General features: G+C 35.8%; 1 protein-coding gene across 1 annotated transcript in view; it reads right to left on the reverse strand.

Moving 5' to 3' along the window:
- Positions 1–25,681, reverse strand: part of TTN (titin) — a 280,746-nt gene that overhangs the window by 110,360 nt on the left and 144,705 nt on the right. Inside the window, exons 176-222 of the mRNA XM_063595464.1 lie at positions 24,143–24,226; positions 23,976–24,059; positions 23,676–23,765; positions 23,439–23,522; positions 23,243–23,326; positions 23,048–23,128; positions 22,852–22,932; positions 22,658–22,738; positions 22,469–22,552; positions 19,883–19,966; positions 19,718–19,801; positions 19,418–19,507; positions 18,985–19,068; positions 18,790–18,870; positions 18,594–18,674; positions 18,400–18,480; positions 18,211–18,294; positions 18,015–18,098; positions 17,822–17,905; positions 17,627–17,710; positions 17,432–17,515; positions 17,238–17,321; positions 17,070–17,153; positions 16,859–16,942; positions 16,641–16,724; positions 16,428–16,511; positions 16,218–16,295; positions 15,728–15,811; positions 15,141–15,248; positions 14,794–14,871; positions 14,529–14,606; positions 14,223–14,306; positions 12,372–12,455; positions 12,055–12,135; positions 11,484–11,558; positions 10,944–11,057; positions 9,567–9,635; positions 7,253–7,333; positions 6,260–6,334; positions 5,557–5,640; positions 5,063–5,125; positions 4,714–4,803; positions 2,379–2,429; positions 1,429–1,830; positions 994–1,272; positions 471–746; positions 194–333 (exon numbers count right to left, since the gene is read on the reverse strand). Coding sequence (XP_063451534.1) covers positions 194–333; positions 471–746; positions 994–1,272; positions 1,429–1,830; positions 2,379–2,429; positions 4,714–4,803; positions 5,063–5,125; positions 5,557–5,640; positions 6,260–6,334; positions 7,253–7,333; positions 9,567–9,635; positions 10,944–11,057; positions 11,484–11,558; positions 12,055–12,135; positions 12,372–12,455; positions 14,223–14,306; positions 14,529–14,606; positions 14,794–14,871; positions 15,141–15,248; positions 15,728–15,811; positions 16,218–16,295; positions 16,428–16,511; positions 16,641–16,724; positions 16,859–16,942; positions 17,070–17,153; positions 17,238–17,321; positions 17,432–17,515; positions 17,627–17,710; positions 17,822–17,905; positions 18,015–18,098; positions 18,211–18,294; positions 18,400–18,480; positions 18,594–18,674; positions 18,790–18,870; positions 18,985–19,068; positions 19,418–19,507; positions 19,718–19,801; positions 19,883–19,966; positions 22,469–22,552; positions 22,658–22,738; positions 22,852–22,932; positions 23,048–23,128; positions 23,243–23,326; positions 23,439–23,522; positions 23,676–23,765; positions 23,976–24,059; positions 24,143–24,226 — 4,652 coding nt within the window. The remainder of the gene's footprint in view (positions 1–193; positions 334–470; positions 747–993; positions 1,273–1,428; positions 1,831–2,378; positions 2,430–4,713; positions 4,804–5,062; positions 5,126–5,556; positions 5,641–6,259; positions 6,335–7,252; positions 7,334–9,566; positions 9,636–10,943; positions 11,058–11,483; positions 11,559–12,054; positions 12,136–12,371; positions 12,456–14,222; positions 14,307–14,528; positions 14,607–14,793; positions 14,872–15,140; positions 15,249–15,727; positions 15,812–16,217; positions 16,296–16,427; positions 16,512–16,640; positions 16,725–16,858; positions 16,943–17,069; positions 17,154–17,237; positions 17,322–17,431; positions 17,516–17,626; positions 17,711–17,821; positions 17,906–18,014; positions 18,099–18,210; positions 18,295–18,399; positions 18,481–18,593; positions 18,675–18,789; positions 18,871–18,984; positions 19,069–19,417; positions 19,508–19,717; positions 19,802–19,882; positions 19,967–22,468; positions 22,553–22,657; positions 22,739–22,851; positions 22,933–23,047; positions 23,129–23,242; positions 23,327–23,438; positions 23,523–23,675; positions 23,766–23,975; positions 24,060–24,142; positions 24,227–25,681) is intronic.

Raw genomic sequence — 25,681 nt, forward strand, 5'->3', positions numbered from 1 at the left:
CCTGTCATAACATTTTACACAAATTGTTCAAGTTGTCCCCAAATGATACGTAAAATTTCTTTCCTTCTTGGAGACTTTAGAAGACTCCATTAACTCCATTATTATTAAAGCAACCCGAATCTAGGATATAGATCCTGAATATCGGATGTGGTTATTTTATATGACTAACAATTTAAAATGTGAAATTACTCACAGGTGAGGGCCTTAGAAGTTCTCCTTTCAGTTTCCATTGTCCAGGAATGTCTGCCTCTGAGATTTCTGCATCAAAGCTTGCACTTTCTTTCTCATAAATGGTAACGTCCTCTATTGGTTTAAGCAGTTCAACTTCACGCTCTGTATTGGTCAGGGATGAAGTAACATAATGCTTTAGACAACCCAACGATGCTTTGCGCTTTTATGTGTTTTGGTGTGTTATTTGGCTTTACACATACGCAAAACTTATAATTTGAATAAAAGGTAAGATTTTATACCTCCAAGTGTCAGCTTTGCAGGGTATCTTTTTCCTTCAATTTCCACTGCATACTCAGCAATATCTTCTGGCATAGCATTCTTAATTTTGAGGTATAGATGATTTCCATCTCTCAGTATTTCAGTCTTATCATTTGGTTCCGCAGGGATTTCATCATATCCTTTGAACCACTTAATGTTTGGAGTATCTTTTGCTATATCACAGGCAAAAATAGCTGTCCCCTTGGGTTTCACATGCTGGTCTCGTATAGGTTTCACCAGCCAATCTCTAATGACTTCTATATGAAAATAAGATCAGAAAAAATGATTAGGGTCTGAACAAGTAATATACATAGCTTCCTTAGTAAATTTCAGGAATAGGAAAAATTTCACAATATTGGGCATAATTAATCCACTATAGGATATATTGTTATTCCCCTCTTAGGTACAAGATTTCTGATATTGTAATACTGGGAAACGAGGTCCTTTCTTCCATTTTCTTAGTGTAATAATAAGCAGAACGAAATCTCCCAGGAAAGTACTAACCTACTACTTTTACGCAAGATGAACACTCCAGGTTGTTGGCGTTTTCCACAGTAACTGTGTATGTTCCAGCATCTGTGTCATCCGCATCGTTGATGGTCAGGGCCCGCATCAAGCCAATGACGCCTGGCACAATTCGGCCAGGTTTCTCCACCACAATCTTGCCATCCTTCCTCCAGACCACGTCACGCTCTTTGTTTAACTCGCAGCTTAAGTACAATGGCTGTCCTTTGACCACTGTGACTTCCTCTTCCAGTGTTTTTACAAAACGCACAGGAAGTTCTATGGAGAATTTCAGTATATATTTCAATAAATACAATATTTTCAATGAAATAAAACTTGGAAATAAGAGGTTTTGTAAAACTACAATGCAAGTTACTACTAAGGTTTGTTACATTAAAGTTTAATATAGATTATGTTCAGAAGACTAGAAATTACCTTCTACAACAAGTTTAGCCGTGGAGGTCTTTTCTTTGTTTCCCAAACGTAAAACACAGGTGTATTCACCAGCATCGGAAAGTTGAACATCAATGATGTGCAGCTTTCTGTCTTTACCATCTGCAATAAACCTGTGCTTGGGACTCTCACGGATATTGCTACCGTCTTTCATCCAGGTTGTAATTGCAGTGGAAGGGGAGACCAAACATTCAAAGATTGCTGAAGAGCCAACGAACTCTGATTCTGTCAAGATGATGTCTTTGATTTCTTTCACAAACTTCAGTGGCACAGCCTTTAGCTGGTAGGTGAACGGGGCTTCATCAGGAGGTTTCTCTCCACCACTTCCTGGCCTTAACTTTCTCCTTTCGGCTTCTATTGGTGAAGGAGTCTTTTTGGGTACACCTAATTCAAAGTAAAATAAAAAGTTGATTTGGCACCTCCTTAGGAGTCAGAAAGTTCATACTTGGCTGCCTGCTGGATAAAACCAGCCGTAAAGCAATTAGAAGACAAGAAGAGAAAACTAAAGACCAGGCAATTGAAAGGCCAATTGAATTTATACTGCCTTGTTTCAGGCAGGAAAATGAGATGGTGTAAGGAATCCATGAATAATAAATGTCCCTTTTCTCAAGTTTTAATCTGAAGTATAAAATAGCCAGATTAATGTCTAATTATTTTATCTGCCATGTATAAATACCATGCATATGAAAAATGAAGCTAAGAACTTATGGGATTCACTATGCTAAAATATAGTTGGATATATATATATATATATCTCCTTGCATAATACTAAAAGTATTATTTGAAATGTCAGAAAACATGCTAGTTTTAGTAGAATCAATTAGAAAAAATAAAAATTTTTATGAATTTTGAAATTTTTTTCCCCTTGAATATGAACTTTGGAAATTCAGAGTGGAAGGTTACAATGCAAGTACTAGAAAAGTGAATCTCACCTTTGATAGGACCTTTTGGCTTGGCAGCCTCTTCCTTAGGTACTTTGGCTTCTGAAATAAAAATAAAACTCAGCATTTAAACACTTTTCGGACTTATTTCATGTTTAATAGTAAACCATGGAGGGTGAGTCATGCTCCATTATAAATATTAACGCATAAAGAGAAATTGGTTTCATTTATATGACTTCTATGGATAATCACATTTCCAGGAAGGCATATTCTGAGATTGAAGAGCTCAAGCTAAACTGCCAACATATTTAGGATTAACAACTTCTTTCAGCAAGTGCCTTATTATCTTCCCATTTTTGGAAGGCTTACTGTTGCCTTGTGAGGAAAAGTTTTGCTCCTGCCTAGCTGTGCAAAATATTTTATATGTTTATGTAAGTCCTGATTATGTGAACCAAGGAAATAAGGTTTTGTCAATAAGAAATCAGTGTAGGGAAAAGGGAAATGGCTGAGAGGTTACCAAAAGCCTTTCTTTTTATGTCTAAATTGGGCAGACAAACAAATCCAGGGAAGACTAAGGAAAAAGAGTCCATGTACCACACATGCATGAGTTTCTTTGAAGATTTCCCTTAGACAATGAAGTAAGGCAGAAGCAAGAGAGTTCTGACATTTAGAGTTTGATTCCATTATTAATACAGGGACAGTATAAACTGTGGAATGAGTTCTCTAGCTTCAGCCCCCAGGATAACTGAGAATAGCTTTATTTTTATACATACTTAATTAGTTAAGAGCAGTTCATCACCTTTTTCTGAATAATAAAAGTACTACGTTGACATTATACAAGTTTAAAAGAATATGCCCAAATCATAAACATCGGCAACAAAATATAACATAAATATTAAAAATTAAACTACAGTCAAAAGAATATAGTGTATTTTTTTTATGTCATTAAACATGGTAATGTCCAAATATTTTGAGATAATTTTAAATAAAAAAATTTCTAAATAATTTATATAAAAATATATAAACAAATATAAAATGACTAATCATTGAATTAATAATCTAAAATAATATAATTTTTCCAAATAGTTTTATTTATTGATTTATTAAAGATATAAGCCAATTTTTATTATTAGATTCAGAAAATTAAATTAAAAAATTTCTCTGTCAAACTATTATGGACATTTTTAAATGTTATTCCCGGGGCCTATGCACATCTCACTGTGGAATGTAACAAATAGTTCTCTCTTTTTTTTTTTAAATTCACCCTGAATTTTTTATTTTGTGCTTTATCAGTGGAGATGATCATTTTTCCATAGGAACAAATTGTCAAGGCATTATATTGAATATCTTAGATTCTTCACATCTTAGAAAATTATCAATACATGCCTTCTCCCCGCCCCACCACCACCGCCCCCGCTTTAAATTTACTTTGTTTTATTTTTGGTTTTGTTGTTTCTTTTTTAAAAAAATAATTTCAACTTTTATTTTAAACTCATGGGATGCATGTGCAGTTTTGTTATGTGGATATATTTCATGATGCTGAGGTTTGGGATATGAGTGATCTCATCATCCAGATAGTGAGCCAAAGGGCAAATAGTCAGGATGTGTATGTTTATCAATGACTATCAATTACACATCAAATCAGTTTTGATCAATTATATCTCAAATTATCACTTAAATGATGAATGATACTAAATAGTTCATATACAATTAATAGGTGCTTTAAGTTTGGACTTGAGATATCTATACCATTAAGTTAGAACATTTAAGAAAATTATTATTGATCTAATTCCTTATACAGATTAAAAGACTGAAATATGGAGTCTCTTTTTTCTTTTTCTTTCTTATTGTGGTAAAATATACCTAACATAAAATTTACCATTTTAGCCATTTTTAAGTATTCAATTCAGTTGCATGAAATACATTCACAATATTGTACAACCATCAACTCTATCCATTTCCAGAACTTTTACATTATCCCAATATACACACTTTTTTAAAAAAGAGAAATTGTTCCAATAGGGTATAAGGGAAATTTGAAGCTTCATGGGATTCTTAGATGTATACCCTTACAGGGTCTCTGCCTGTCTCCTTAGTTTTTATCAGCCCCAAACATATTCATTACTTAATCTCCAAAGCATATGAAAGAAATGGTGCAACCCAGGAACGTACATTCCAGTTAAGGCACAATATTCACCCACTGGGCAAGAGACAAGGTGGATAAAGGATATCACATGAAGAAAAGGTAGAAACTTATCATAAACCTCCGAAGTTGAAATGATACCTATGTTGCAGCATAAACAGGGCTTGAATTTTAATCAAGTGTGAATACTTTTATTAAGTCACCAAAACAAACTAGCAAAAAAGAAAGCTACAGGATAAATACCTGCTTTCTTTCCAACCACCGGCACTGTTACTGGGGCAGCGATGGGGGTTGGTTCAGGTTCCACAGGAGGTGGTTTGATTGTTTTCACTTCTGTAGAGAGAAGTCCATTGCATTAGTGTATCAATTTGTCACTTCCTAAAAACTTATTTGGTAGCTTATTTGCCTCTTCTGATATAATTTTGAAATCTTCAAATAACTAGTTTTTAAGAGAATAGTATATTAAGCATTTTGAGACGTTAGAAATCATTTGATACATACTGACTTTCACCTACTATCTTTTATTAAGTACATGTTATGTGTGTGAATACAGAAAGAATATGCTGTTGACATTGAGGATAAGCTTGCTCACCTGCTTCAGGCTTTGGTTTCGGTTCAGGCGCAGGGAGAGGTATTGCTGGCTTGATTTCAGGCACTGAAATAATTTAGAGTAGAGGGCAGATTATTACAGGATTTTTGAAGTTTTTCACAAAGTCAAAACTAAAATTAAGCCCACGTATCTTGGAAGATATTAGAATTTATATACATATAATTATCAAATCAAGTATTTGATTAGTTTTCATTTTAAACAAAATATTTGGAAAATATAGTAAGGCAATGTTCTTGGTTTTAATGTTGCTATTTATCTCATTGCCCATAAATACAATTTTTTTTTCAGGTAACTTATTTAGCAACTGAGTAATCATTAGCCAATTGCATAGGAGAGTGAGATGGTAAAGAAAATTAAGCCATATGTGATTAACAGATTAAGGTCATGTGTTCAAATCTTGATGTCAGTGTAATGATATTTTAAATGATACATATTTGCATTTTTAGAGACAACTAAGAATGACAGTAGATTTGTACCTTTTGTTGGTTCAGGAATCTTCCTTTCCCTTTTTGTAACAGTAGGTACTTCAACCTCTTCAACAGGTTTTGGAGGTGGTGGTTCTGGTACTTTAAGATAATAAGATTATTTTTTCACTGTTAATATTTGAATATTTAGGAAGCACCTCATCTGAAATATCAATTTATTTTTCAAAAACTCTATGGATGGTTTTTAAAAAAACCTTATAGTTTATCAAGTAATTTCTATTTTATTTTCTTGACTCTGCTTCCATTTATTTTTCTTCCTTTTATTCCATCCACTTATCTTCCACTCCCCTTAGCTCTCTCCTTCTAAATCACTTCTATAATAGTTCCCAATAATTTTGCCCTTTGAGAATAGGCTAATGATAAAAACCAACCCATTTAAAAGCCCCCAGATTATGAAACCTTTGCTGACACCCTCCCATGAATAGCCACTTGATTATTTCAGTCATTTCTACTGGAAGAACTTAAGTTGCAAAATAATGATAAGAATGAAGTGCAGGGAAATACATGAATGGATTTGGGAGTTACTATAAAAATATTTAAACAGAAAGCAGACAATGGAAAACAGAGACTACATCACAGATGAAATATGAAGCCATGTTTACATCTAACTTCATTTATGTTTACAAGATAAACCTTTTGTTAAATGTCCATTTTGTTAAAAGATAATCTTACAAATTGTCACTGAGATCCCTACCTGCAGGTTTTTTAACTTTTTCTAGTTTTTTAGGTTCTACTTTAGGTTCTTCTTCTTCAGGTCTTTTTCTTAGAACTTTAAAGACAAAAAGGTTTATATGTAAACCAAGACAAACTAATGAAGATGTTGAATAAGCTTGACAAATGCAAATAATGTACAAAGCAAGGAAAATGAAAAAAAGCATGCTACCTAGCACTCTGGAAAGTAAGCATTTACACCGAAAGTGTTTTTTGTTTTGTTTTTTTAAAATCAAAGGTTGTCAATTATAATAGCACTCAAAGTTACTTTGTTTCTATGTAGATAGAGGGTCTATTCTGAGACAAGTCTGTGGGAGAAACAGCTCCAACACAAAATGAATAATTTGAATAGCAACAAATTATAATAATAATTAAATGTTAATGATTTAATGAGTATGTAAATAAGTAGAAAGTTTACTTAAGCAGAGATATCTGAAGAAATGTAGCCTAAAAATCAGTAATTCTATGTGAAGACAATGTTAGAACTTAATTCTTCATTTCACTATCTTGTTTCTCATTCTTTAATATTTTATTAGTCAGAAAGAAATGTTCAGTTTTTTAAAAATGTTATTTATTAGTTGTGGTGATCCTGTGTCACACTTTAAAACTGAATATTGAATTTAAGCTAAAGTAGTTTCATGTAAGGTATTTAATAGGTTTAGTGTACTTTACTACATAATTTGGTTATGAAAATGGCAGTCATAGCTGTTGTTAGTTTAGAATATTATCAACTTAGTTATGTCTATTAACATTTTAAATTTCAAAATACTGTGAATGCTCACAAAATTTCTGTCTTTTTTTTAAAAAAAAAGATCTGGAAATGACATTTTTCTTAATTTTCAATGAAACTACAAACAAATTTTGATAAATAGCGAACCAATTCAAAGAAAACCAAAGGACAGAAACATTTTGTAAGCTTTCAAGTTCATTTTTAAAATATACTTAACGCTGACAGAATGGTTGAAAAATACTATACCGCTTTTCAGAACAACTTCTTCCTTTGGTTCAGGTTTACGTTCAGGAAGTAATTTGCGAACTTTCTTTTCACCTCCAGGCACTTAAAAGAATATGATTTCAAATTTTGAAGTGAATTTATATAAAAACGGAATTTCAACAAGAAAAATGTCTCTCCTAAAACTAGTTAACTGTAGTGCATTAAGTAACAATTTTCGCTGCATATAAATACCACAGAATTTAAGTTTAAATGATACATTTCAAGTTATCTCCTCTGCAAATATCTATACAGCCTTGTGATGAAATTCAACTCCATTAACTGCAGGCAAATGTATTCATTTTAAATGCATGTAGAGGATGTCGCTCTATACTGACTTTATGAATCTTTCATCAAATTACAGGGTTCTTGACAGCATCTTTGTCCCAAACTGCAATTGTAGATTGTCCAAATCTATGATGTTATCTACCCAACCACTAAATGTATGAAAATGATACTGGCAAGTGTTAGTGCCATCATTCAGTCTTCTCCACTGAGGGAAGAAGGTGGCCAAGAGTTCCGGTTTGTGACTTTGATGCTGGGGAAGGGCCATATCTCACTTTCTGAACAGAAAAAGAGCAGCCTTTCTTAAGATTTCCTTTTTGAAATAACGCTGGATAAAATATTTAAAATTATAGAATTATAAAATTTCAAAGCTGGTGTTGGAAGCTCATTTTTCATGAATAAGAAAATGTTCTTAAATTCATTCAAATTAAGGAACGCAAGGAATTCAAAATTTCCTGTTGCGTCTACAGTGAATACTGAGCATGGTGGATGATGCTATTTTATAGAGCAGCCTCTTTTGCTATTATGGCCCTCATAGATTTGAATGGTGAATGAAAGGAACACGTGGTGATTATTAAACCATTTTCCTCTCTACTAATGTCAATTAAAATCTAATTTAAAACAGTATTTATTTGTATCGTGTAACTATTTGCTATTAGAAATCTGAATTTTTAGATATTTCTATAAAACTTCCTATTTAGGGCTTTAAACAAGAAATTTGCAATTCATTAAATGGTTTTTTATGTGATAAAGATAACTGCTTAACTCTTATTTCAAAAATTTAAACCTACAATAGGCAAATATGTATTTCATTTTGAATAATCATTTTTTTCTAATGTCAAACATTTTAAGTAAAAATTTTAAAGTTAAACATTACATATTTTATCCAGGATAAATTGTGTTGGCCTTCAATACTATTTTAGAGGTACCAATCTTCTTAATAACTATTTTTATTGCTCAAACCCAGAAGGAAGCACATGCATCTAATTAATGTAAAGTGAGGAGGCATAATATAGATTTTCTTTACTGATATAATGAACATAGTGAAAATATATCTGTGCATTTTTTATATTATTATTTTATTTTAAAAATCTTATTGATGTTTGAGAACCCAACATTGTAGCTATTATTTTTAAAGTCATTATATGTGATTATGTGCTATTTTAATGTTTATTATCAATATCCATGATAACATTATTTTGTAATCGCCTCTTTATGAAATCAGGAAATGTATATTTATATGGGTGACTTTTTTCCCCAAAATTTCAGAGTGACCAGAAACAGTCTTAATTTCTAGGTCTGAATGTGTTGATTACTTGAACAGAACACTACTACCCATTAGAAAAATTATGTTTATTTTTGATAGATGTTTTCTAGACTCTTATAATTCATTTAGTTTTCTTTAGGGTCTAATTTTAGATGAGACCTTATTAGGGAAAATATTGTTTACAGAAAAATACATTTTGAAAAATTACCTACAGTAATAAGGAAATTTTTCTGAAATGTGAGTTCTGTACCCCTCAGAGAATGACTTAGAGCCAGTGAGAAGAGAGTGACAGGAAAGTCCTAAGGAAATCCCTACAAATAACCTTAATAATATAAAAGGAAGATAGGACTTATTTTTAGTGCTTATTACATTGGCTAAAATTTTTATGTCAGGTGAAATGTCAAAACAGTTTACTACTAGCTCTCAGCATTTTAATCTCATGTGTCTCTTGATATCAATTTTGGCTAACCAGTAAAATTTGTTATTTTTAAGTTTAGGAAAATGCAAGAAGACATATGTAGATGAGACAAAGATAGACCATGTCTATATATGTATGAAATGGATGGGAGACAAAGGAAGCAACACTCAATGAGCCAGGACCATAAAAGCCACAGAAATATAAGAAATGAATGGGACTACTCTCTGATCATTGAAAAAGAGAGACAGAACATTCGATGGAGGCAGAAAGAGCGAGGAGTCAGGTAAAGGGGTACTACATAAGTATGTATTTTTCAGCCTGTGAAATACCTTTCAGAGGTGTAAGCTCCACTTTTTCTGGAACCTGAGGTTTTTCAGGAACTTTCTTCTTTGGAATAGCTTTAAAGAATATGATTTTACTTTTGTTATTTGTATATTTAATCTGAAGCAAGTGATTAACTTTCTACTCCAAGAATCAAAACCGAGCTTTGCTTTTAACCAGAAAGCATTAATAACAGCCAAGAACAGCCTTCAAAGAACATACCAGCAGCATTCGAACCATGAAAACAGACTGCAGTTTTACTCCAAAGTTCAGTAGTTAATTAAAGACCAGCAGAAAAAGAAGACAATTTTTGTTATTGGCAGGAGGAAGAAATTTTCCTTTAAGCATATATTTTACATTAAGGGAAATGTATTTATGTGTGTGTCTTCATGGAGTGTCAATTAACAGATGGGTGGCCTTTCAAGAGGTGCCAGAAGGTCCCCCTAATGGCTATGAGGGTTGTAGAGGGCAAGAATCACCAGCGGCAATGTCTTATGCTGGAAGACTGTGGTTTGAAGATACATAGGTCTGTCTGGAGCAAGTGCATATCTAAGATTACATCTAGATAATTTTAGATTGGGGAATCATATGACGTCACAAGACAACTTTTTATTAAAATAAGAATAATATGTTTCTGCCAGTTTATTTCAGCTTTTAAAGAAACTGATATTTTTAAAATTAAGTAACATCGTGTCAATTCATAGAAAAATCAAAATATAAGAAGGGGGAAGGGAAGTTTAATAATAGGAAGAGATGCTGGATACCAAATGTCTTCATAACCACTCTTTCCAGCTCCCCTGAGAACCATACAGAACACTTCTTTAAGTTGCAAGAAAAAAAAAAGATGGGGGAACAGTAACAAGTGATTCATATGCTTTCCTTTCATGATATATAGGCACATATCAGCTACTGGAAATCATAACTATATTACTTGTAATATATTTAAAAGCACATGCAATTCTTTAAGAACAAAGTTTTGGCTTTTATGTAAATGTGTTACTGCAATATTAAAAATATCTTGCAAGGATTTCTTATACATTCCTTAAGCATAAGATCACAATGATATGTATAGCAATCAGGCTTTGAAATCAGAAAACTCTTTCTCCCCACTCCACAAAAGAAAGTTAATTGGACAGCGCCTGCATTCAGATATCCCGGATGACGCTATCAATGTACTTTCTGACTTTTGCAGCAGCAGGCATGGCATGACAAGCAACCCAGGAACCATGGGGCAGCAGAAGACACAGCTCTATGCAATCTCACAGTACAATCATGTCTGAAAGTACACACTTCTAAAAGTCATACATTTCTTGCAAGCATCATTTCAGATGGCTGGATAGAAGTTTGAAGCAGGCTAATAAAACTTTGGAAGTGGCATTTTTTACCTTTAAGTTGGAATATTTTCTCCTTCACATCTTCCTTAGGTGGAGCAGGTGGAGGAGGTGGGGGTCTTGGTTTGAGTTTTGGCTTCTCAATAACCTTCTTTTCAGGTTCAGGTTCTTGAAAGAGTATTTCAGAGGTGTTAGTATATGTATATGTTAGCATGTGGATATGTAGTATATTTAATAGAAATTATATATATATATATGAAGTACAAAGTTTACTTTTTAAGGTACGTAATACCAGTATCCAACATAAAACACAGAACATAAAACATAAAAATATCAACCCTTTACACAGATGATGAGAAATACAGCAAAGGCACCAATAACAACAACAAACAAAGCATCCAGACAAGCCACCGTTGACATGAGAGAAACAGTACAAGTTACATGGAAACCTAAGAATGAGGCTCACATTTACAACAAAGAATACTTTACATACAAATGGGAACAGACATACTACATATGTACAACAACATAAACCATATACATTTCAAGAGAAAGAATATGATAAAGAAGATTTAAGTCCACTGGATTGAATACCTTTTACTGGTATTTCTTCAGGCTGTGGTTCAGGTTCGGGCTCTTCAGGTTTAATATACTTTTCAGTTTCACGTTCTTTAAAGAATGTTGACAAAGGATATGAGGTTGTAATGTAAAGTTCTTCAAAAAGACTCATACAAATTTCACATTGATGCAAAGATTACAGTCACAAAATAAAAATATACAATTCATACAAATTCATGTATAGAAAAATTCATGTATAAGAAAAAGTTCTTTTACTTGAACTGCCTATTAATTAGATTATTCAATGTATATTGATGGCAAATGAGATGACTTTTAAAATTTGATACCGTGTTATCATTTGAGGATCCAAGGCAATTATTCCATTTTGCTTCAGTAAACTGTACCTTTTGGAATTTGTAATTACCAACAACAGTAACTAAATTAAAGATTCTAACTTAAAAGAAGTGTAACTATTTCAAAAATAAAGCAGTCAAACATGCTAGACTGCTCTTGTATATAATTTCAAGAAGGAATATTGTCCTGTAAATGCTTTTGTAATTCTAACAGGAATCTTCAGGAGATTAAAAAAATGTATATATATATATACCTTCAACAGGGGGAGTCTCTTTTCTACCAATGGTTATAGATGCTTTTTCTTCATATATTATTTCCTCAGGAGTCTCTTCAACTTTAAAAAACATAGTATTTTATTTTAGACTATATTTAGAACAGAATACTGCAACTACTATTCTAACATATCAACCTAGTTACATTAAGTAACACTCTATAACAGATTATTCAGATGACCCCCCAAATATCAATAACTTCAATACAGACAGACAAATACGTAAGATTCATCTACAGTCAAAGCAAGAGGATGAAGACAATTGTCATCTTTCCAAGATTTATGGAGAAGCCGTGTACCTTCAGCAGGTGGAACTTCTGGCTCTGCAGGGATAGGCACAGACACTTCCTTTTCTGGGATGATTTTCTCAGGCACTTTGGGCACTTTAAAGATATGATTTTGTTTACTATTAAGAATTTAGAACACATGCAAGATTGTCTAAAGAGCAGGCAAAGAATGCAGGGGCAAGAGCTTCATCTTAGATTTCATGGGGAAAATGGCTTCTGAGACATGGCACCATTTTGGACATCCTAAGTTTATATATGAATCTTCTCAGCTTTCTTCATTTGCTTCTAGTCCTCTGTGTACACTTAAATGAAGGTGGTCTAACTTTGACACTTAAAAAAATTTGCTCTGCATTTTCTGAGTAATTGTTCCTGCACACTCAATTCTTATTTACATGTGAATGACTTTAAGATCTACATCTCTAGGCCTGATCTCTTTCTTAAGCTCCTGATACACACTCCCAACTTTTATGCTTTAAAGGTGAAAAGCACATCTACCATTTTCCTCTAACGTTAGTTCAGAGACCCAATGAACCATTCTTTTGGCCATCTAGCTTTAAACCTTACAGTGATCTTGGGCTCCTCAATTTCCCTAATGGTTTTGATAATGGTCAGAGGCCACTCAGTCTCCATCTCTTTCAAACCCAGTCCCCCTTTCCATTTCTGCCGCCACGGATCTTGTCCAACTCTTAAAGACCTTAAATAATTGCAATGGGTCTTTACTATTTAGTAGCTGAAATTGCTGCCGTTATCTTTCTAAAGCCCAAATCCTATTAATATGTAAGCCTGCTTCAAAATCTTTGAAGCTTCCTATTGCTTACAGAAAAAAGTACAAGCCTTTTACTGGCATTTGAAGTACTCCAAAATATGACCCCATCTTTATACCTGGTATTATCTTTCAAGACATTCCACAGCCAATCCATACTCAAATTGAGTTTACTTGACAATCCTTGAACATTCTAGACCCTTCTATCTTTGTGCCTTTCAATATGCTCTTCCCTTTCCATGGGATATCATGTCCTCAATTTCTTTTTTTTAATTTTTTTGAGACAGAGGCTCACTCTGTCACCCAAGCTGGAGTGCAGTGGCATGATCTCAGCTCACTGCAACCTCTGCCTCCTGGGTTCAAGCAATTCTCCTGCCTCAGCCTCCCAAGTAGCTGGGATTACAGGCACATATCACCACCCCCAGCTAATTTTTGTATTTTTAGTAGAGACGGGGTTTCACCATGTTGGCCAGGCTGGTCTTGAACTCCTGACCTCAAGTGATCCACCCACCTCAGCCTTCCCAAGTGTTGGGATGACAGGCATGAGCCACCACATCCAGCCTCATTTCCTCAATTTCTACATGTAAAAGTCCATCAAAATTTAAATTCAGTTTAACACAGCTTCCCATGATGCCTCTGCCTGAGCTTAATCTTTTCTTGCCGTGTGTTTCTGCAGCCCTTTTGTATTCACTTGCTATGTGTAATCACTTCCTGTCTGTATTAGAGTCCTGTTATCTTTCTATCCTCTCACCAGATTTAACTTATTTGAAGACAGAATCAGGCCTTAATTTTTCTAATATGATGTCTTGTTAATGGTCAACATTCAACAAAATATGTTGAATTGAGCTGTTTTACACATTGAATGAGAGAAGGTTCTTTTCTACTAGTTGTAGCCATGTGATATATCACAGCACAACTGAATCCCATTCATTTTTTCACTCCTGCTTGTCTGTTTCATTTTTTTCCCTTCATTATTTCCCTTTTTTCTGTGCAATATGGTTTTAACATAAATTCACATTCAGTATGTTTTTCTCTAAGACCTATTATTAACATGCTTAAATAGCAGTTAGAGAAATCTATATTTTCTTCATGGTAGGTACCTTTTTCTGGAAGAACTTCTGGTTTTTTGGTAACAGGCACAGGTTCTTTCTTTACTGGAACAAGTTTCTTGGGCACCTCAGGCACTTTGAAGATATTAGTTTTGTTTTAAAAATAGTATTTAAAAACATTTTAAAATATTAAGAATAAAAAACCTGTATTTATTGGAGCAGCATTAAAATTAATGAAAGCAAAATAAGGAAATTTTTGTTCTTAGTTATGCAACAACAATGAGGATAACTTATTGGATTCCACTTTAAGATATCAGAATGCTTTCTTTTTCATGATGCCAGTGATGAAGTGAATACCTTTAGCTTCTGGTGTTTCTGGCTTCTTAACAGTTGGGACCTTCTTCACTGGAACAACTTTCTTTGGCATCTCAGGTTCTTTAAAGATATTAGTAGCATTTAATAATACAAAGTTGCAAGATGTAAGATATACATACAAGTTTATTCAACACCGTAACATATAGGTAAGAGTTAACAAACATATAATACAACACAACACACAATAAGAAAAGAGTGTAAAATTGTAGACACCACAAAAATGAAGTATTCATTTTAACATGAGTACCTTTAGGAGGCGGTGCTTCTGGTTTTTTGATGACAGGAACTTTCTTCTCTGGGATGATCTTCTTGGGCTCTTCAGGCACTTGAATAATAGGAATTTCTTTTAGAATTAGGTGATTACAATGAAAAATTTAATGCTAATGAATGAATTAAAAACCACACATATTTCTTGGTATATGTGGGACCAAATTCTGTGGGTCCAAAGTTTTATGTGTAGAAATAACTTTTGTTCTTAATGTAGTCAGATTTCAGGCAACAAGATACAAGACTGATATTTTGCCTTAAGGAAGATATATAGCCACGAAAAATGAAATGACTGTATTTTCCCATAGAGTGGGTTCTGCTTTGTACCTGCTGGAGGTGGGACCTCTGGTTCCTCCTCTTCTGCAACAGGAATTGGCTTTTCTTCTTCAGGAGCAATTTCCTCTTCAGGAGCAATTTCCTCAGGTTCTTCATATACTTTAAAGATATTAGTTAATTTTATTTCAATGTATGGAACAATATTCTAAGATGGACAAACACTAAACACGATAAATAGTAATCTTGATTTCTTCCTTTGCTTCAATTGATACCTTCTCTTATTTTTGTTAAGACAAAATCTATCTCATTTGCACTGACTTCTTTGTCTATTGATTCAAATGCTTGCAAAGCCCTCTTAGTGTTTAATGTCATTTATAATCATTAGTTCTCCTGCCTTACTTTCTATGTACATTGGAGAAGCTTTGTTTAATACAGCTTACTATGACTTATGTAGATACTGTGGACCAATAACCCAAAATAGATTTGAGATTGGAGCTAATTTAGAAAGATGAATTAAGACAAATAATTAAAGGTTAGAAAATGACCAAGAAATAATGAGTTAGGAAGGAAGAAGAACAAAGCTTAAATTAGAAATAGTCGCAAGTGGCAAGGTCATTAATCACTGGTCTCACGTGTACCTTCTGGGGGAGGAGACTCCGCTCTTTCTGGAACAGGAACAGCTGGTTTCTCTTCCAAGACAGGTTTCTTTGGCACTTCTGGCACTTTAAAGATATTAATTCATTTTTCTTATGAGTAGTTGAGAAGTATATTAAATTTATACCACATCTACTTCACATTTTGCTCAAATAACCCAGGGACAGATCCAAGAACAAATTTCACAATAAGGTCAGTGATCTGTCTTTGGACCCTCATATAGTGGGGAGGAAAATATGGCCTATTAAGAATAAAAGAACCAAGTTAGTAAACTTTTCCAATGCTTGTAATAAGTAAATATATCACTTTTTAAAGTCAATGAAAAAATTATTAAAAAGCATTTAGACCCTAAAAATCCAGAATGACAGTTTTGTAGTTGCGAATTTAAGAGGACTGGCAAACAAAAGGTTTGATAATAGGTGACTTATTAGACAAGGGTGGAGTGCTTTTCTGCAGAATCTCAGTGACATGTACCTTTTGCTGGTGGGACTTCTGGCTTTTTGGGAACAGCTACTTTCTTTGCTGGAACAACTTCTTTTGGAACTTCAGGCACTTCAAATATATTAGTATTTTAACATTAGAAACAATCACCAGTAAACATTCATCACATTTACACAGAACAAAACCCTTTTAGAAGCTGGGGGCTCCATCCGCCCCCATCAAACAGTGGACAGCCGCATATACCTTTAGCAGGTGGGGCTTCTGGCTTTTTGGGAACCACCAGAGGCACCTTCTTTTCAGGAACAACCTCCTTGGGCACCTCGGGCACTATAAAAGATATTAGTAGTTGTTTAAGCTCATGGTTTCAATGAAATGTGAAAATCATGAAGCAGAACAGTAGAATATGACACTTTAAAGAAAGTTTTTTGATAGGGAGTTAGTGGCAGTGAGGAATACCTTTCACTGGTGGTGGTTCAGGTTTTTTGGCAACGACAGCAGGTGCTTTCTTTTCTGGGACAGGTTTCTTAGGTGGTACGGTCACTAAAGAATTAGAAGGTATGTTTTAGAAAGAATGAAGATTGAGAAACAAGACAAAAGCTCAGAGCACCCAGAATTATCAGGGCAGGAAGGGGAAAGAGTGGCCGAGGAGTCCTAGCAGCTTTCTTGCCATGTACCTTGTGGAGGCGCCGCTGGCTCTGGCTCTTCCACAACTTCAGCAGGAGGCTCTTCTAGGGCAACTTCCTCAGGCTCCTCGAACACTTTAAAGACATGAGCTCATTTTAATGCCAGAATTGACTAAAACTGAGATAGTTTGCAAAAAAATGTTTTTACAACACTAAGGAGAGAGTTTTTTAAAAACACTAATTTGAATAGTTTCATTATTACCTTCAGGGGGCGGACTTTCCGGTTTGGGAGGAATAGCTTCAGGCACCTTCTTTTCTGGGACAGCTACCTTTGGCACCTCTGGGACTTTAAAAGATATTAGTATTTTCATTGTTAGACAAAGTAAAGACAAACAAACAATATCAAACACAGCAACATGAGGGTGTCTACCTTTTGTGGGTGGCACTTCAGGCTTTTTAGGAGGAGGCACTGGCACTTTCTTTTCAGGAACAACTTCTTTGGGAGCCTCAGGCACTTGAAAGATATTAGTGAAATTACATTTAGGCGTTATGAAGACCACTAGAAAAATATTTTCCAGAGCAGAAGAGTTTGATCATCTGAAGCCTAAAATCAGTGACAAATACCTTTAACAGGTGGGACTTCAGGCTTTTTAGGAGGAGCCACTGGCACTTTCTTTTCAGGAACAACTTCTTTCGGAGCCTCTGGCACTTAAAAGATATTAGTGAAATTACATTTAGAAGTTATGAAGACCATTAGGAAAAATATTTTCAAGAGTAGAAGAGATAGATCTTCTGAAGCTTAAACTCAATGACAAATACCTTTAACAGGTGGGACTTCAGGCTTTTTAGGAGGAGCCAAGGGCACTTTCTTTTCAGGAACAACCTCTTTGGGAGCCTCTGGTACTTAAAAGATATTAGTGAAATTACATTTAGGGGTTATGAAGACCACTAGAAAAAATATTTTCAAGAATAGAAGAGTTTGATCTTCTGAAGCCTAAAGCCAGTGACAAATACCTTTAACAGGTGGGACTTCAGGCTTTTTAGGAGGAGCCAAGGGCATTTTCTTTTCAGGAACAACCTCTTTGGGAGCCTCTGGCACTTAAAAGATATTAGTGAAATTACATTTAGAAGTTTGAACACCACTAGAAAAATATTTTCAAGAACTGAAGAGTTCAGTCTTCTGAAGCCTAAAGCCAGTGACAAATACCTTTAACAGGTGGGACTTCAGGTTTTTTAGGAGGAGTCACTGGCACTTTCTTTTCAGGAACAACTTCTTTGGGAGCCTCTGGCACTTAAAAGATATTAGTGAAATTACATTTAGGGGTTATGAAGACCACTGGAACAAAATGTCTTCAACTGCAAAAGAATTAGATCATCTGAAGCCTAAGGTCAGTGACAAATACCTTTAACAGGTGGGACTTCAGGCTTTTTAGGAGGAGCCGAGGGCACTTTCTTTTCAAGGACAACTTCTTTGGGAGCCTCTGGCACTTAAAAGATATTAGTAAAGTTACATGTAGAGCTATGGAGACTACTAGCAAAATATATAGCAGAGGAATTGGATCTTCTGAAGCTTAAGGTCAAATGACAAGTACCTGTAACAGGTGGAACTTCTGGCTTTTTAGGAAGCACCAGTGTTTTCTTTTCTGGCACAATTTCTTGTGGGACTTCAGGCACTTGAAAGATATTAGTAGTTTTTCACTTAGGTTAATGAGACAAATGGAGTAAAATATTTCTAAGATCAGAAGAGATATTTCTTCTGCAGAAAAAGGACAGGGGTAAAAAATACCTGTGGCAGGTGGGGCTCCTGGTTTTTTGGGAGGAGCCTTAGGAACTTTCTTTTCTGGGACAACTTCTTGAGCTTCAGGCACTTGAAAGATATTAGTAGTTTTAGACTTAAGTTAATGAAGAGAAATGGGCTAAAATTGTTTACAATAGGAGAGGAGATATTTCTTCTGCAGAATGAAGTCAGGGCTAAAGTGTACCTGGGACAATTGGAGCTTCTGGTTTTTTGGGTGGAGCCATGGGAATTTCTTTTTCTGCGGCTTCTTGAGGAACTTCTGGCACTTGAAAGATATTAGTAGTGTTATACTTAGGTTAATGAAGAGGAATGGACTAAAATTGTTTTCAGGAATGGAAGAGAGATTTCTTCTGCAGGATAAGGTTGAGCTGACATGTACCTGTAACTGCGGGGGCTTCTGGTTTTTTGATTGGTGCCTTGGGAATTTTCTTTTCTGGGACAACTTCTTGAGCAGCTTCAGGCACTTGAAAGATATTAGTATTTTTATAATTTATGAATGGCGAAGGTATATATTACAGTGATTGTGAGGGGTACAGACAATAAGTTTTTCTTAGCAGAGGAGAGGGAATAAATACCTTTTGCACGTGGGGCTTCCGGTTTTTTGGGCACAGCCACAGATACTTTCTTTTCAAGTACAACTTCTTTAGGAGCTTCAGGAACTTTGAAGATATTAGTATCTTTTAGTTAGAAGCTATAAAGGGGGAATATCGACTCCACATTTACCCAAGCAAATACAACTTGTGAGATTGGCGGACACTTCTATACAGTCTTTCCCCAGGCCCCCCCGACTGACAATGTGTAATGATACCTACCTTTAGGAGGTGGAGCTTCTGGCTTTTTGGCAGGAGGCACCGGTGCTTTCTTTTCTGGGACCACTTCCTTCGGTGGCAGCACTTCAGGCACTTCAAAGATATTTGTAATTTGTGTTTAGAAAAGGTGAAAACGATGGATGCCTTTTGCATGTAAACACACACCAAGATATTTTGGATAGCGATTGACATTTGTTTTCTTTAGAATTATATCATCTTTATGTAGTAGGATTTTTAACATATAATTTCCTAGTTAAAATAGCAGTTATTTTTCTCCTATAGTTTGTATAACTTTGGCATTACCTTCAGGGGGAGGACTTTCCGGTTTGGGAGGAATAGCTTCAGGCACCTTCTTTTCTGGGACAGCTGCCTTTGGCACCTCTGGGACTTTAAAGATATTAGTATTTTCATTATTAGACAAAGTAAAGACAAACAAACTATCAAACACAGCAACAAGAGGGTGTCTACCTTTTGTGGGTGGCACTTCAGGCTTTTTAGGAGGAGGCACTGGCACTTTCTTTTCAGGAACAACTTCTTTGGGAACCTCAGGCACTTGAAAGATATTGGTGAAATTACATTTAGGCATTATGAAGACCACTAGAAAAATATTTTCCAGCAGCACATCAAAAAGCTTATCCACCATGATCAAGTGGGCTTCATCCCTGGGATGGAAGGCTGATTCAACATACAAAAATCAGTAAACGTAATCCATCATATAAACAGAAACAACGACAAAAACCACATGATTATCTCAATAGATGCAGAAAGGGCCTTTGACAAAATTCAACAGCCCTTCATGCTAAAGACTCTCAATAAATTAGGTATTGATGGGACGTATCTCAAAATAATAAGAGCTATTTATGACAAACCCACAGCCAATATCATACTGAATGGGCAAAAACTGGAAGCATTCCCTTTGAAAACTGGCACAAGACAGGGATGCCCTTTCTCACCACTCCTATTCAACATAGTGTTGGAAGTTCTGGCCAGGGCAATCAGGCAGGAGAAAGAAATAAAGGGTATTCAGTTAGGAAAAGAGGAAGTCAAATTGTCCCTGTTTGCAGATGACATGATTGTATATCTAGAAAACCCCATCGTCTCAGCCCAAAATCTCCTTAAGCTGATAAGCAAATTCAGCAAAGTCTCAGGATACAAAATCAGTGTGTAAAAATCACAAGCATTCTTATGCACCAATAACAGACAAACAGAGAGCCAAATCGTGAGTGACCTCCCATTCACAGTTGCTTCAAAGAGAATAAAATACCTAGGAATCCAACTTACAAGGGATGTGAAGGACCTCTTCAAGGAGAACTACAAACCACTGCTCAACGAAATAAAAGAGGACACAAATGGAAGAACATTCCATGCTCATGGATAGGAAGAACTAATACCGTGAAAATGGCCATACTGCCCAAGGTAATTTATAGATTCAATACCATCTCCATCAAGCTATCAATGACTCTCTTCACAGAATTGGAAAAAACTACTTTAAAGTTCATATGGAACCAAAAAAGAGCCCACATTGCCAAGTCAATCCTAAGCCAAAAGAACAAAGCTGGAGGCGTCACGCTACTGTACTACAAGGCTACAGTAACCAAAACAGCATGGTACTGATACCAAAACAGAGATGTAGACCAATGGAACAGAACAGAGCCCTCAGAATAATACCACACATCTACAACCATCTGATCTTTGACAAACCTGACAAAAACAAGAAATGGGGAAAGAATTCCCTATTTAGCAAATGGTGCTGGGAAAACAGGCTAGCCATATGTAGAAAGCTGAAACTGGATCCCTTCCTTATACCTTACACAAAAATTAATTCAAGATGGAGTAAAGACTTAAATGTTAGACCTAAAACCATAAAAACCCTAGAAGAAAACCTAGGCAATACCATTCAGGACATAGGCATGGGCAAGGACTTCATGTCTAAAATACCAAAAGCAATGGTAACAAAAGCCAAAATTGACAGATAGGATCGAATTAAACTAAAGAGCTTCTGCACAGCAAAAGAAACTACCATCAGAATGAACAGGCAACCTACAGAATGGGAGAAAATTTTTGCAATCTACTCATCTGACAAAGGGCTAATATCCAGAATCTACAATGAACTCAAACAAACTTGTAAGAAAAAAACAACCCCATCAACAAGTGGGCAAAGGATACAAACAGGCACTTCTCAAAAAAAGACATTTATGCAGCCAAAAGACACAAGAAAAAATGCTCATCATCACTGGCCATCAGAGAAATGCAAATCAAAACCACAGTGAGATACCATCTCACACCAGTTAGAATGGTGATCATTAAAATGTCAGGAAACGACAGGTGCTGGAGAGGATGTGGAGAAATAGGAACACTTTTACACTGTTGGTGGGACTGTAAACTAGTTCAACCATTGTGGAAGTCAGTGTGGCGATTCCTCAGGGATCTAGAACTAGAAATACCATTTGACCCAGCCATCCCATTACTGGGTATATAGCCAAAGGATTATAAATCATGCTGCTATAAAGACACATGCACACGTATGTTTATTGCGGCACTATTCATATTAGCAAAGACTTGGAACCAACCCAAATGTCCATCAATGATAGACTGGATTAAGAAAATGTTCCACATATACTCCGTGGAATACTATGCAGCCATAAAAAAGGATGAGTTCGTGTCCTTTGTAGGGACATGGATGAAACTGGAAACCATCATTCTTGGCAAACTATCACAAGGATAAAAAACCAAACATTGCATGTTCTCATTCATGGGTGGGAATTGAACAATGAGAACACATGGACACAGGAAGGGGGACACCCCACACTGGAGTGTGTTGTGAGGTGGGGGGAGGGGGGAGGGATAGCATTAGGAGACATAACTAATGTAAATGACGAGTTAATGGGTGCAGCACACCAACATGGCACATGTATACATACGTAACAACCTGCACGTTGTGCACATGTACCCTAGAACTTAAAGTATAATAAAAAATATATATATATATAAAGAAAAATATTTTCCAGAGCACAAGAGATAGATCATCTGAAGCCTAAAATCAGTGACAAATACCTTTAACGGGTGGGACTTCAGGCTTTTTAGGAGGAGCCAAGGGCACTTCCTTTTCAAGGACAACTTCTTTGGGAGCCTCTGGCACTTAAAAGATATTAGTAAAGTTACATGTAGAGCTATGGAGACTACTAGTAAAATATACAGCAGAGGAATTGGATCTTCTGAAGCTTAAGGTCAAATGACAAGTACCTGTAACAGGTGGAACTTCTGGCTTTTTAGGAAGCACCAGTGTTTTCTTTTCTGGCACAATTTCTTGTGGGACTTCAGGCACTTGAAAGATATTAGTAGTTTTTCACTTAGGTTAATGAGACAAATGGAGTAAAATATTTCTAAGATCAGAAGAGATATTTCTTCTGCAGAAAAAGGACAGGGGTGAAAAATACCTGTGGCAGGTGGGGCTTCTGGTTTTTTGGGAGGAGCCTTAGGAACTTTCTTTTCTGGGACAACTTCTTGAGCTTCAGGCACTTGAAAGATATTAGTAGTTTTAGACTTAAGTTAATGAAGAGAAATGGGCTAAAATTGTTTACAATAGGAGAGGAGATATTTCTTCTGCAGAATGAAGTCAGGGCTAAAGTGTACCTGGGACAATTGGAGCTTCTGGTTTTTTGGGTGGAGCCACGGGAATTTCTTTTTCTGCGGCTTCTTGAGGAACTTCTGGCACTTGAAAGATATTAGTAGTTTTATACTTAGGTTAATGAAGAGCAATGGACAAAAATTGTTTTCAGGAATGGAAGAGAGATTTCTTCTGCAGGATAAGGTTGAGCTGACATGTACCTGTAACTGCGGGGGCTTCTGGTTTTTTGATTGGTGCCTTGGGAATTTTCTTTTCTGGGACAACTTCTTGAGCAGCTTCAGGCACTTGAAAGATATTAGTATTTTTATAATTTATGAATGGCGAAGGTATATATTACAGTGATTGTGAGGGGTACAGACAATAAGTTTTCCTTAGCAGAGGAGAGGGAATAAATACCTTTTGCACATGGGGCTTCCGGTTTTTTGGGCACAGCCACAGATACTTTCTTTTCAAGTACAACTTCTTTAGGAGCTTCAGGAACTTTGAAGATATTAGTATCTTTTAGTTAGAAGCTATAAAGGGGGAATATCGACTCCACATTTACCCAAGCAAATACAACTTGTGAGATTGGCGGACACTTCTATACAGTCTTTCCCCAGGCCCCCCCGACTGACAATGTGTAATGATACCTACCTTTAGGAGGTGGAGCTTCTGGCTTTTTGGCAGGAGGCACCGGTGCTTTCTTTTCTGGGACCACTTCCTTCGGTGGCAGCACTTCAGGCACTTCAAAGATATTTGTAATTTGTGTTTAGAAAAGGTGAAAACGATGGATGCCTTTTGCATATAAACATACACCAAGATATTTTGGATAGCGACTGACATTTGTTTTCTTTAGAATTATATCATCTTTATGTAGTAGGATTTTTAACATATAATTTCCTAGTTAAAATAGCAGTTATTTTTTTCCTATAGTTTGTATAACTTTGGCATTACCTTCAGGGGGAGGACTTTCCGGTTTGGGAGGAATAGCTTCAGGCACCTTCTTTTCCGGGACAGCTACCTTTGGCACCTCTGGGACTTTAAAGATATTAGTATTTTCATTATTAGACAAAGTAAAGACAAACAAACAATATCAAACACAGCAACAAGAGGGTGTCTACCTTTTGTGGGTGGCACTTCAGGCTTTTTAGGAGGAGGCACGGGCACTTTCTTTGCAGGAACAACTTCTTTGGGAGCCTCAGGCACTTGAAAGATATTAGTGAAATTACATTTAGGCATTATGAAGACCACTAGAAAAATATTTTCCAGCAGCACATCAAAAAGCTTATCCACCATGATCAAGTGGGCTTCATCCCTGGGATGGAAGGCTGATTCAACATACAAAAATCAGTAAACGTAATCCATCATATAAACAGAACCAAAGACAAAAACCACGTGATTATCTCAGTAGATGCAGAAAGGGCCTTTGACAAAATTCAACAGCCCTTCATGCTAAAAACTCTCAATAAATTAGGTATTGATGGGACGTATCTCAAAATAATAAGAGCTGTTTATGACAAACCCACAGCCAATATCATACTGAATGGGCAAAAACTGGAAGCATTCCCTTTGAAAACTGGCACAAGACAGGGATGCCCTCTCTCACCACTCCTATTCAACATATTGTTGGAAGTTCTGGCCAGGGCAATCAGGCAGGAGAAAGAAATAAAGAGTATTCAGTTAGGAAAAGAGGAAGTCAAATTGTCCCTGTTTGCAGATGACATGATTGTATATCTAGAAAACCCCATCGTCTCAGCCCAAAATCTCCTTAAGCTGATAAGCAACTTCAGCAAAGTCTCAGGATACAAAATCAATGTGCAAAAATCACAAGCATTCTTATGCACCAATAACAGACAAACAGAGAGCCAAATCATGAGTGAACTCCCATTCACAGTTGCTTCAAAGAGAATAAAATACCTAGGAATCCAACTTACAAGGGATGTGAAGGACCTCTTCAAGGAGAACTACAAACCACTGCTCAATGAAATAAAAGAGGACACAAATGGAAGAACATTCCATGCTCATGGATAGGAAGAACTAATACTGTGAAAATGGCCATACTGCCCAAGGTAATTTATAGATTCAATGCCATCTCCATCAAGCTATCAATGACTCTCTTCACAGAATTGGAAAAAACTACTTTAAAGTTCACATGGAACCAAAAAAGAGCCCACATTGCCAAGTCAATCCTAAGCCAAAAGAACAAAGCTGGAGGCGTCACGCTACTGTACTACAAGGCTACAGTAACCAAAACAGCATGGTACTGATACCAAAACAGAGATGTAGACCAATGGAACAGAACAGAGCCCTCAGAATAATACCACACATCTACAACCATCTGATCTTGACAAACCTGACAAAAACAAGAAATGCGGAAAGGATTCCCTATTTAGCAAATGGTGCTGGGAAAACAGGCTAGCCATATGTAGAAAGCTGAAACTGGATCCCTTCCTTACACCTTACACAAAAATTAATTCAAGATGGAGTAAAGACTTAAATGTTAGACCTAAAACCATAAAAACCCTAGAAGAAAACCTAGGCAATACCATTCAGGACATAGGCATGGGCAAGGACTTCATGTCTAAAATACCAAAAGCAATGGTAACAAAAGCCAAAATTGACAGGTAGGATCGAATTAAACTAAAGAGCTTCTGCACAGC

Source organism: Pan paniscus, chromosome 13 (genome assembly GCF_029289425.2).
Source record: "Pan paniscus chromosome 13, NHGRI_mPanPan1-v2.0_pri, whole genome shotgun sequence".
NCBI lineage: Eukaryota > Metazoa > Chordata > Mammalia > Primates > Hominidae > Pan > Pan paniscus.